This window comes from Rhinatrema bivittatum, chromosome 5 (assembly GCF_901001135.1).
Source record: "Rhinatrema bivittatum chromosome 5, aRhiBiv1.1, whole genome shotgun sequence".
NCBI classification, from domain to species: domain Eukaryota; kingdom Metazoa; phylum Chordata; class Amphibia; order Gymnophiona; family Rhinatrematidae; genus Rhinatrema; species Rhinatrema bivittatum.
Window position 1 is genome coordinate 123,272,510 of NC_042619.1, and position 13,383 is coordinate 123,285,892.

The 13,383-nt window shown below is 42.3% G+C and overlaps 1 protein-coding gene across 1 annotated transcript in view; it reads left to right on the top strand.

The window, feature by feature from the left end:
* The first annotated feature begins 473 nt into the window (after positions 1–473).
* MED4 (mediator complex subunit 4) overlaps positions 474–13,383 on the top strand; it is a 37,755-nt gene continuing 24,845 nt past the window's right edge. The window contains exons 1-2 of the mRNA XM_029602871.1: positions 474–627; positions 2,455–2,521. Coding sequence (XP_029458731.1) covers positions 554–627; positions 2,455–2,521 — 141 coding nt within the window. The 5' untranslated portion in view covers positions 474–553. The remainder of the gene's footprint in view (positions 628–2,454; positions 2,522–13,383) is intronic.

The window sequence follows — 13,383 nt, forward strand, 5'->3', positions numbered from 1 at the left end:
ATGAGGTGAGAGAAAAGCAATAGTGAAAGTAGGACAGGCAGAACTACCCCTTGGCACCTGACTTTCTAGAAAAAAAAACCAAACCACTGGGTAAAATTGTTTGAAAATTGTCCTCTCAGTATATTTTCTGTGAAAATAAATTTATTTCCGATGACTAAGGGTCTTTTTACATTTGATTTAGTTTAAGGTTTCAGAATATCATATCCAGGTACTACATGCACCAAAACTCCTAAATTGTTGACATTATCTATTGTGCATGTTTGCAGGATTTTAATTTTGAACACTTCCATAAATCATGATCTCCTACCCAAATGTAACTAAACGGCTTTTGATCAATTAAGACCTCTGAAACCTCACAAAACTCTCCCATAACCACACAACTTAAACCAACAATAAACAAACAGCTTCCGATGGACTGAAAGCTTGACGGAGGCCTCTAATAACGTCGGGCGAACTTGCCTTAAAGGGGAGATTTAAAGAGAAGGACTAGCTATTTTGTATCGGAGGTATTTTGCAGGTTTCCTCCCCTTCCTTCTCTACAAACTAAACAACGATGGCGGCCGCCGACAAGTGCAGCACCAAAGAGAAACTACTGTCATTCCTGGATGATCTGGAAGTTTTAGCCAGGTAATCTGACCTTAATTGCTCTTGTGTTACTGGCAACCTGTCCTGATCCGTTTTCCCTGCGGCTTTGTATCTCTCTCCGAGGAGATTAAAGAACGACAGTCGTGGCCGCCGATGATTGCCACTCTTTTTGGGACAGGGGATCTCTTTACATTCGGTCGCAAGGAAAACTGATTTAATTCAGTTTGCAACAGGAAGGTTGTTCTCGGTCTTTTTGTCTGGGTTGTAAATTATTAGCGCTGCTTTATTGGGCAGCTTCCACGTAGATGTCCTATTGGAAGTGGGTTTTGATACAGGAAATCGTTCTTCACATGGAATGCCCTCCCGGAGTAGGTGGTGTAGACAACAACGGTGATGGGATTCAGAAGGGCATGGGACAAACACTCTCTGGATCCCTACTGGCTAGAGGATGGACATGTAAAAATGGGGTAACTTATGTTAACTTTAGGTGTAATATTTCTGCATGGGGGTAATCTGCACGAGTGCAGTTACTAAGGATCTTAATATAAAGCATGGGGTAATCTACAAGGAGTTGCAATTACTACCAAAACCAACTTGTTGGGCAAACTGGATGGACCGTTTGGCCTTTATTTGCCATTATTTACTGTTACTATGCTGTCTCCAAAATCTAATTAGAGGCAAATGGGGTGAAAAAGCTACAGCCGACGGCGTGAGTGCAGTAGATGGCTCCCGGTCCCCCGCTGGACCACCAGGGAGTTTTGGCAAGTCTTGGGGGGGGGGGGGGGGGGTTCAGGAGGGTGAGGGTTTTGTTTAAATTTGCTCCTTTAGAGACGGCCGAATAATTCGGTGAAGATTCATTGTATTCGTGGAAATCGCGATACGTTTGCGACGCAACGATACACGAATATGGCCCTATTCGTTGCGGATTGCCAATACGTTGTAAACGAATGCACACCCCTAGGAGTTACCACCCAGGAAAAAGATTAAGGCTTCATACTGGACAATACATTGAAATCGTCAGCTCAGTGAGCTGCAGCGATTAAAAAAGGAAACAGAATGTTAGGAATTATTTGGAAGGGAATGGTGAATAAAATGGAGAATGCCATAATGCCTCTGTATTGCTCTATGGTGAGAATGCACCTTGAGTACTGTATTCAATTCTGGTCGCTGCATCTCAGAAAAGATATAGATGCATTGGGAAAGGTACAGAGCAAGGCAACCACAATGATAAAGGAGATGGAATGGCCCCCCTATGAGGAAAGGCTAAAGAGATTAGGGCTGTTCATCTTGGAGAAGACTGCTGAGGGGTGATATGATGGAGGTCTCTAAAATCATGAGAGTACTAGAACGGGTCAATGTAAATAGATTGTTTACTCTTTTAGATAATGCAAGGACTAGGGGGCACTCCTTGAAGTTAGCAACTAGCACATTTAAAGCGAATCGAAGAAAATTCTTTTTCACTCAATGCATAATTAAGCTTTGAGGAGGGGTGTGGATGGCAGTGCCCTCTTGAGGCCAATGCAGTGCATTCTTAGTATGGAGGGTAGCCCAGAAGGCCCATGGAGCTCTTGCCCTGCTGGGGCAGTAAGCACATGGCCAGCTCCATGAGCATAGAGGGACCTTTTTTTTTTTTTTTTTGTTAACTCAATTTTCATATATTAAATTATAGATAGATATATGAAAACTTAAGTACTGACTACTAACTGTGAGGGCCTGAAAAAGTAACATTTTGAACTAGCGTTCCTATTGATTCCAATTAATTTTGATTTCTTTCTTTTTTTGTCCCGGCAAGGGCAGCTTGCAGCGGCTGCTGCTGCCTCCCTATTCTTGTATAGTTACAAACAAACAATTTACAAATTTGTGTTTCAGGGAGCTCATTGAAATGTTGGCGATTTCAAGAAACCAGAAACTGCCACAGCCCGGAGAAGAAAGCCAGGTAAGCAGGTGAAGGGAAGGCAGTGGTGGTAATAAGTGAATGTAGTCAGAGAATCCCTTATAAATCATTTTCTTTGCTTCAGAGCACTCTGAAGAAGATACCATAGGACTAAAACAATGACTTAAGAGATTTTTTAAACTTAATTCTATCTCTATTTCGTGTGTTGTGGTGTGTGAGGTGGTAAGTTGGACATATGTTTTTGCTGCAGTGTAATAGTGAATTTTGAAATTTAGTGTCCCAGTTTGCATTCCAGTCAGGCTTTTTGGAGTTGCTGATTTCTAATAATTATTTTTGCTGTAATGTTTGTTTTATTTCATTGTATGAAATGGTGAGGAAAAATCATACTTTCAGATTTGTTACAGTATCCTGCAACTGTGCATTATAGTCCATAAACCTATGTTCAGTGCTTCATGAGGCACTACCCAATGGTGAAAATAGTTGAGTTGGTTGAACTTTTATTTTATTTTATTTTTTTATAAAAGTTAGCATTTTTTAATCTTAGTGTGTGTGTGTGTGTGTGTGTGGGGTTGGTTTCATCCAAGGAAGTTTTTTTTAAGTGTAAGAACACTCTATGATGTGCATTAATATTGGATTTCCTGTCACGTCCCAGATGCAGAAAGCTCTCAGCTTTCAGACGCATCATCCTGTAGGGGTGACCTTATGGTTGTGTAGGCCCAGAGCAGGTGGGAATTGTAGTGTCCTCTCTGTCTGGGGAGTCCATCAGTAACCTGGGGACCTGTAGTCTGAATATAAAAAAATGAATATTTTTCCCATCATGCTTTGTTAACATAAGCCACACTCCATTCTAGGTTTCCAGCAAACATATTTAACAGGAATAAAAGCTATGTCCTGCCTTGGGAGAGGCTCCTGTGTGTGCAAGTTTCACAATTTTGGAATTCATTACCTGGGGAGATTAAAGAAGAACTTTCATTACTGAAGTTTTCAAAATTATTGAGAGAGCATTTATTTCAACAAGACTTCGATGTTTAATTTAGATCTTTAAAAAAATGAATAATATGCTATAATGAAATGTGAGTCTGAATGTTTGCCAAGTACATCTGATTACATTAAGTCAGATAACAGTTTCACTTATTTACAGTCAATATGCTTGATAAATTTCATTGCATTTGACAAAAATATAAAACTCAGTCGTAATGTCAAATCTTGAAGCTGATAATACATGACAGCAGGAGTGCCTTTGAACCAGATTAACAAAGGCACTTGCCCTGGTCCCCACAGTAAGCAAAAGAGCTCCGGCTGGTCTCAAAACCAGCAGAGTGCAGGGGTGAGGGGCTGGAAGTGGCTCTGGTAAACTAATGCCGAGCAACCTATTGCTGATTTATGCAATGTAAAGGGGTCTTTTATTTTATTTTTCTTTTAGGTTTTATATGTTTAGCTTATTTACTGTTTTTAAGTTGTTCTGTAAGTTTGTATGAGTTATTTATTGTTTTATACAATTATTTGGATTGCTAATTTTATGAATGATCTAATTGTAATCCACTTAGAAATTTTGATAGTCTAGAAATCCTTTAAACAAACTTGTAAGAATTCAGCAAAGGCACAGAACAGCTTCTAGATCTGCACTCGCAGGTCTCTTCCTGGTTTCGCCCAAAAAGCACAAAGGAAGGCGATCTATGATAGCCGTCAGGATGAAAAGAAGAAAATAGATGCCTGTGGTCTAAAATTAAATCCTTTATTGAAGTGTCTCCACTTCAATAAAGGATTTAATTTTAGACCACAGGCATCTATTTTCTTCTCTTCCTGGTTTCTCCAGTGTGGCCCTCTATCTCTGTAATTGCCAGAAATACCTTCCTGGAGTCCCAGCACCCCTTTTCTATTTGCATTTATTTATTTATTTATTACATTTTTTAGCCTCCTAATACCAATGAATGACTCTAGGTGACATAAACAATAAGTAATACAGCAGTACAATCAAATATCAAACAGGTAAGACAGAAAACCAATATAGAAAAAATAATAAAACAACTTAAAATCAGCAGCAGGACAGCAGTCAAAGGGACCATTAATGAAAGATTGCAATAAATGCTTTATAAAGCTTCCAAAACATCAAATAGTCATTGACCAGTCTTAAGTCCCTTGGAACACTATTCTATATGACCGGACCTGTCTGGTTCCTCAGGGCAGGGATGCAGGTCTTAACTTCAGACCTATTGTAAAGTCCTTTTTAGGTTGCTCGGCATTAGTTTACCAGAGCCACTTCCAGCCCCTCACCCCTGCACTCTGCTGGTTTTGAGACCAGCCGGAGCTCTTTTGCTTACTGTGGGGACCAGGGCAAGTGCCCTTGTTAATCTGGTTCAAAGGCACTCCTGCTGTCATGTATCATCAGCTTCAAGATTTGACATTACGACTGAGTGAGTTTTTTATATTTTTGTCAAATGCAATGAAATTTATCAAGCATATTGACTGTAAATAAGTGAAACTGTTATCTGACTTAATGTAATCAGATGTACCTGGCCCTTGTCCGTTCTCGTTCAGAATCAGTCCTACTCTTAAAATACTTTTTCTGCTTTTAGCCCTCCAGTATTGATTCCTTCCTCTATAGATTGCCAGGTTGCTCTATGAAACCTCTGCAGCACATCCTCAGCACCACTTGTTGGCCAGCCGGGGCCACCAGTGTCTGTTCTCGGTTTATTTATAACAGGCCTAGCGTAAAATTTGTAAATGTAGTACAGAATTAAAAATGACACAATGTAAAATACAAATAGCAGCAGAAGCAGCTGTCTTCTTTCACTCCCCAGGCCCGAGTGCATTGTCTATGTGCCTGTTCCCGACCAGGGGGGCCCAGACCTGTATCCCAAGTGCTACACCATTGCAGACTGACATACAAGATGGACTCCTAAATGCATTAGTTCTTTAAACACTTCACGTTATGTCAAACAATCATTAGCTTGATGAAAATCAGAATGCTTGTGGGTGGAACAAAAGATTTCCTAAGCCCAGTGCCTTGATGGGCTTAGAGAAGAGCAGCTGTTACTGCAGCACAGGCTCCTGCTAGGCCGGGTATCCTGGCACCATCCTTCATTTATGGCAGTCGGGAGGGGGTATTAAGGGTGGTTGCTGGCAGGACAGCTTGGTAGTTTAGAGCAGAGGATGCTTCAGTAGGGCTTCATTTTCTTTCTCCGTCCACCCTTTATAGTTTTATTTATTTTATTTAACAACTTTTTTTATACCAGTATTCGTGGGTACATCATATCGGTTTACATGTAACTGAGAGAAAATACAAAAAACAGGCGAGAGGGGAGCAAAGGTAGTGTGACATTGAGTGAGCCACTTAACTTTCCCTTTGTGCAGGCCTAAATTGTAAGCGCTCGGGGGCAGGGACGTTGTAACTGTGGTAATTCCATTGCACAGTGTGTTGTGTACATGGGTGGTAGTATAGTACATAATATTAATTCTTCTTTCATGAATTGGCAGAACCAGATAGACTACAGACTTTCTGGGTACCTTTACTAAACCACACGACCAGAAAATAGTACAGCTGTGCACGTGGATGAATTTGGAAAATCAGGTAGTTTGTGAAGGATTGTTCAAACATATATTTTCTGCTTAACTGCTTTGGGGAAAAAATTCTAAAGGATCTGAGTGTTCTTGTACTATAAGTAAGCTAGTGAGATAATTTAATCCCACTGCTTAGTTCATTAATGCCTTTAAGGAAGAGGTTTTATTTATTTATTTATTTATTTTAACATTCTTGTAGACTGACATTTGTTGGGAACATCACTTCAGCGGGGATGGTGTCTGCAAGGTGATATGATGGTCTCATATTCTATAAGATGGATTCTATTTCTGAGGAAGTGGTGGTCTCAAAGGTATTGAGTACGCCAGTTGGGTTAATTGCTTGGGTTTTTGTGGGAGCAGGGATTGTTGAGAGACGTGACATAAGTTTGGCAATTTTATCATAGAAAAATATTGCAAGGTCTTCGCATTTGGTTTTGTCATCTGCAATCCTCGTGGGGGATGTTTTGGTTAGGATTGCAAAGTATTCAAAAAGGGCTCGGGCATTATATTGGAGTTGATGGATTCTTTGGACATAGAAGTCTTGTTTGGTTTTGTTGATATTTTATTGGTATCTAAAATTTTTTATATGAGTTTTTAATTATTGGATATTCCATTCATCAGCTGTTTTGAAATAATCTGTTCTTTTTGTTAGGATGGTTTTACTGCTACTGATTTTATATGTCTTGATTTGTTTTATAAGGATGGGTGATCCTTCTTTTTTTCCTTTGTTGCACTGCATACAGAGCCTCTGGCTTGTTGCTGTTCCCAGTTCAGTTTTTTCTGCATGTTTCTAGTTATGCTTTATGTTCTCTTTATTCTTTGTTAGGTGAGGGTCTGCACTTGTGACTGAGGTGAGGTTCTCTGCTGGCGTGTAGTTTCTGTGTAGGGCTTTATAGCAGCCCGACTTGGTCCGTTTTCCTAATAGGAGGAGTATTGAAGTTTTAAGGCCTGGTATAATATTTTCATTGTTGCCTTTTCTTAGGTAAGGTGGTTACTGTTTAAATGCTGAAAATTGGTGCTGTTTTGGTGTGGGATGTTTACTATTTATGCAATTTCTGTTCAGACAGAATACGTATCTTTTTTTCCTTGTCATTCTTAACAAAAAAATAATACTGGACCTTTTATTTTTTATTTCCGCCGTGAATTGTACTGAGCAGTGTGTCACACTTGTGAGCGTGGTCTGTCAGGTGTGTCATGATGGGAAAAAGGTTGAGAACCACTGGTCTAGAGTCTGGCAGCTAAGATGTAATGCTAAAAAATGCAGGGTCGTGTGTTTGGGCTGCAAAAATCCAAGGAAGTGTTAGTGCGGTGAAATGCTTTTGTGCACGAATCAAGAGCAGGATCTGGTGGTGATCATATCTGATGATCTCAAGGTGGCCAAACCAGGTGGATAACATAGTGGCAAAAGTCAGAAAGATGCTTGGGTACGTAGGTAGAGGAATGGTCTGCAGAAAAAAAGTCCCCCCCAAAAAAAGTTGTCCGCTGGCCCGTGGGTTGGAAAACGGACGCTCAATTTTGCTGGCGTCCGTTTTCCGAACCTGTGGCTGTCAGCGGGTTCGACAACAGACGCCAGGAGTTTTTTGAATCTGCCTGTATGTAAGTCACGGATGTAACTTTATTTGAAATACTTTTGTACAACTCTGGAAACCACACCTTTCACAAAAATATAAACTGGATGGAGTTGATCATGATGGTGGCTAGGACAGTGGTCTTTATTGTAAAGCGTATGGGGACAGACTTAAAAAAATCTAAACATGTATACCCTAGAGGAAAGGCAGGTTAGGGGAGATATGAGAAACCCTGGAGGTATTTAAATGTATCAGTGCACAAGAGTTGTCTCTCTTTCAATGGAAAAGAGGCCTTGAAACACAAGGGATCATGGAAGGGAGAGTTAAAGGGGGTAGATTTAGGTGTAATCTAAGCAAATGTATCTTTACAGAAGGGTGGTAAATGCATGGAACAGCCTCCCAGTAGAGGTGTTTGGGACAAAGAGAGTATCTGAACTCAAGAAAGCATGCAACAAACACAGGGGATCTCTCAGGCAGTGCTAAGGATTGTAGAGCTGAGCTGTTGTGTGAATGGAGATTAGGTAAGCCACGTGGTATTCTTCTGCCGTCATGTTTATGTATTTTTGTTTTATGTCATGGTAAACCTGCCCAGAGTCTCGCTCATTCACTCTCTCTCTCTCCCCCCCCCCCCCCCCCACCCCGGGAACTCGCGGCAGCAGCAGCCTCCTCCCAACGCTAACCTCTTCATTTTCAGCCCTCGTGGAGGCGGAGTCCCATCGGCCGCGGTTGAACCTCTTCATTTTCCTCCGAGCCGCGCTGCAGTCTTCTTTTCTTCGGGCCGATGCCGAGCGCACTAGCGTGGCCTCTTCTTGCCGCGCAGGCACCCGATACTCTCTACTTCCTGTTCCGGGCCGCGGGGGGGGGGGGGGGCGGGAAGAAGAGAGCACGCCGGTGCCGCTGACTCCAGCTGTCCTGCCGCGTTCCGCCCGGGCAGACAGCATTTTAAGCCCGGGCGGAGGAGGACCGGGGAGCAGCTGGGTCAGCGGGAAAGTGTGGCGACTGTCTGCGAGCCAGATGCAGCCCTCAAAAGAGCCATATCTGGCTCGCGAGCCATGGGTTCCCGACCCCTGGTGTAGAGGAAGGAATCCAGGCCATTGTAAAACAGTGGCACGTGGGATTTATGGGTTGCACATTTTGGATTCTGAAGAGAGTTGTGGTCTGTAGCCCTTACTAAGGATTGTTACTGTGAGATGTGATTATAGATGCAGGATGGTGGGGCCTAATCAAGGCCTGGCAGCTTGAACAAAGGCCTGTGGTAACTCTGCAGTTAGTATAGCTGTGTTTAAAAAAGGATTGGATAAGTTCTTGGAGGAGAAGTCCATTACCTGCTATTAATTAAGTTGACTTAGAAAATAGCCACTGCTATTTCTAGCAACGGTAACATGGAATAGGCTTAGTTTTTGGGTACTTGCCAGGTTCTTATTACCTGGATTGGCCACTGTTGGAAACAGGATGCTGGGCCTGATGGACCCTTGGTCTAACCCGGTATGGCATATCTTATGCTTCAGAATCTCCCATTATAATGGCAGCAATTAAGGTTGGAGAAAGTTTGACTGGGATAGATGCTTAGGTGAGCTGAGCTAGAAAAGACAGTATATAAAACATTTAAATAATAAAATAAATACTGTAAATTAATATTATTATTTAGTATAGGTTGCTATGATTTTTAAACTCTTCTTAGTGCGCTTTTTTTTTTCTAAAAAAGAAAAAAAATTGCATGTGTGTTCATTTTGTCATTCTGTATGCACACTATCTCTTGATCCACTTAACCTAAAGCAATCAAACTTTCAGGATGGGTACAGCTCTATAAACTCTAGAAGCCAGGGGGAAATCCAAGATGGCCCAAGTAAGTAGCATCTGATGAGGCGTGAGCTTGAGGTGGCTGTTAACTGAACCTGATGGCTCCAAATGGAAAAGCCATACAGAATGCTCAGGGGCTGATCGATTCACTTGTCCTCTGGCCTAGTAAGATAGCATTGACTCCAGAACCTGCATTGATGGAGGTACTGAGGGCAGCAGGAGGTTGATGTGCTACTTCTAGGAGCAGATTGGCCTATCGGGGCTTTGGGTATGGCTTGGTGGGATTACTGATGTTGATCGCAGCAGTCCCATACCTGCAGAACTGCTGTGATCAATTCCGGGCCCTGCAGCAGCTCTCCTGCAGAGCGGGAGCCTCTTTATTCACTTTTGTTTTGCCTTTATTTCCCCCCCCCCCCCCATGACTCCATGGATCTGCCTCTTGTTTCTCTGGCCCCCACCATGGCTACATTGGCCTGTCTCCTATGTGTGGGGAGGGGGGATGGGAAGTACAAGGTTATAAGGTTCACCTATGACACCTAATGCCCTTGCACCAGCACTGGCGCTACCTGGGAAAGCAGGATTGTGGAGCTGTGCTGCCTTGGATCTTGTGATTCTCCCCAGTCTCGGCCAGGGCTTAATTTTTTCTTTTTATAAGACTTGAAGGAACAACATGGATCACTTCTTGTCCCCCTCCCCTAGAGTAAGTAAACAGTGCAAAGCCTGAGGAACCATAAAAACAGCAGACTCTAGCACACAGTCAGTGGGAATGCAGTGAAGTGGTGGTAGGGGTAAGGAAAAATGGAGGCAAGCTACAGATACAGAAAAGGATGGAGTGAGCCAAGAGAAAGTGCCTGTACAGTGTTGGGGAGGCTACTGTCTGCTAGGCTCACCTTTTGAAAAGGGGCAGCTGGCTGTGGAACCAGTGAATCTTCTGGAGAGTGGGGGTGCCAAGAAGGGGGTGGAAATGGAGAAGGGCTGACAACAAGCAAAAAAAAACTTTACATAATGATGCGGCAGTACTGGAGCAGGGGCACTCACTGTGAGCACATGAGTAGCAGCACAACGACAGAATGTATGTAGAGGCATCTTTCTGAGTCACACACACACACACACACACATACATATAGTCAGTGGCCGCTATATAACTGAATACGTCCTACTTGGCGATATTTTGCTTTAGTTCTGTCGGGCTCCAGGTCACATGATGTACACCTGAAGGGGTAGATTTTAAAAGGGCCATGCGGGCGTACATGTGCGCACTTTACCCGGCGCGCGCACATGTACACCCGATTTTATGACATGCGCGTGCATGTTATAAAATCCTGGGTCGGCGCGCACAAGGTTGTGCACAATTGTGCACCTTGTGCGCCCCGAGCCGTGCTGCCTTCCCCCGTTCCCTTCCCCCTAGCCTGATCTTCCCACCCCTTTCCCCCCCCCCCCCCGACCTTTATTTTACCTTTTGCACCTGGTGGCGCATGATCCCCAGCACAGCAGCAAATATGGCCGCTGTGCCGGAAGCCTAGCCCTGGGACTTACACGCGTCGCCTGACCTTTTGAAAATAGGCCCGGCGTGCGTAACCTTTTTAAAATCCTGCCCCTACTGCATGGAACGCACAAGGAAGTCAGACATAATCTCCATGGGCTGGTTTTGAAAAAATGCCCCGGGGCTGATATTTTCCTGCAATCCGCCTCTGGCTACTTCTGACTTTTACGGTTGGAGCCCAGAATTGCAGTTTCCTCCTGTGGTGTTGCAGATTCCTTGGTTGGCGAAATGAGGTTGGTGTGGTCAGATGATGATGATGTTGACCCATGGGCATCCAGGAACCTGGAGGAGGAAGGAGTCTCTGTGATGGTGCTTTTGTATGTCAGTTGAAAATCGGGACCTGACACAACAGGGAGAGATTCTAGCGGTCCCCACTGGAAGTAGTAGAGTATATTCTTTGATTATACCCTCCCCAGGACCCTTAGTTTCGATAAAGGAACAAGAGCCTGCTTCTGGGTTTGAAGGAGGAAGATTTTCTGCCTTGACAGAGCCAGTGAGTTTGAGACTATCCAATTTACCTTGGAAACATTGTGAAAAAGCATTTGTAATGCAAAAATCTATATCTTTTCAAATTCAAGGAATGACTGCCAAACTGAGTTGCAAAAGCTTGAAGTTGAAGATGTGGCAGTTGATATTAAACATTGGCTGGACATTGTGGAGGATAAAATTATACGGTCCTGTTAGGGAAGAGACCTTTTATTATGGACTCTGGGGCAATTATAACAAGCTAAAGATTTTAGAAAATGTATTAGACTTTTTTCCCCTAAAATATCTTGTTTTGACAATGGAAATATTTTAAATGGATGCTACTACTCTCTTAAATACTTTGAGTCTGTTCTGTCTTTCTCCAGGGCCTTTTATTTACCACCAACTGGGCCAACCTGCTTAGATATCATTGGACAGTTTGGTCCCTAGAGAGTTCCTGGATGGAGCTGGATTAGACAATTCATAATATCTACTATGATTATTTCATGGGCATTAGACCCCGACAGGGATTGGCTATTGAAAATGTCTTTTAAAGTTAAAATGTGCTTTCCATGAATTGTTGTATTTGGATTTTTCCAAATGTTTTTGAAGACACTCAGAAGAGGTAGCAGTTTCTCCTGCTGAAGCCAGGGGTTCTGAAATTAGGTGGTCTCTTTATTTAAAAGGGGAAAAAAAACCATGTAAATTCTTATTGAAATTGTAGGGAACTAGATATATATTTGCTTTTTTCAGTGGTAAGACCTCAGCTGGCCATCTTGTTGATGGCTGGTTCTAGGCTAGTCAACATCGTTTGACGCCTGCATTGTAACCATTATTACTTGCCATGATGCTGTTTGCATCAGTTTTGTTGCCCCCCAGAATTTGTGGACTTAGATAATGCTTGAGAGTTGTATAATTTTCCTGCATATTTGATTATTTTCATTCTGTAATTATTTTGTTGCTTCTTTTTCTAACAAGTTTGTTACTTGTAATTGAATTTGAATAATCGACTAAAACGAAAATTACAACAAATTAAAATCTAGAAACCAAAATAATTCCCCAAAAAACTTATGGATCTAGCCCAACATTGGAGGAGAGGGGGAAGATATTTTCCCTGCTAACTGAGAAAACCCACTCATGTGAATTGCTCTGTAGGTCGTTTCTTGCTTGAAAAATACAGTGCAATACAATGAGAAACGATAGTAGGAAGCAGTTTGGTTAGTGAAGACCCCACCCAAGTTCCATCAAGATTAGAAGCGGATATAAAGTAGAATCTATATGGGTAGAAATCCCATGTGTTTTGGGTAAGAGTATAGTGATAGGAGTATACTACCGTCCACCTAAACAAAATGGTCAGACAGATGATGAAATGCTAAGAGAAATCAGGGAAGCAAACCAATTTGGCAGTGCAATAATAATGGGAGATTTCAATTACCCCAATATTGACTGGGTAAATGTAACATCAGGACTTGCTAGAGACATAAGGTTCCTGGATGTAATAAAGGACTGCTTCATGGAGCAATTAGTTCAGGAACCAAGAAGAGAGGGAGTTATTTTAGATTTAATTCTTAGTGGAACGCAGGATTTGGTGAGAGAGGTAACGGTGGTGGGGCCACTTGGCAACAGTGATCATAACATGATCAAATTTAAACTAATAACTGGAAGGGAGACAATAAGTAAATCTGCAGCTCTAACACTAAACTTTCAAAAGGGAAACTTTGATAAAATGAGGAAAATAGTTGGGGAAAAAAACTGAAAGGTGCAGCTGCAAAGGTTAAAAGTGTTCAACAGGCTTGGACATTGTTTAAAAATACAATCCTAGAGGCGCAGTCCATATGTATTCCACGTATTAAGAAAGGTGGAAGGAAGACAAAACAATGACCGTCATGTTTAAAAGGTGAGGTGAAAGAGGCTATTTTAGCCAAAAAAAACATCCTTCAAAAACTGGAAGAAGGATCCATCTGAAG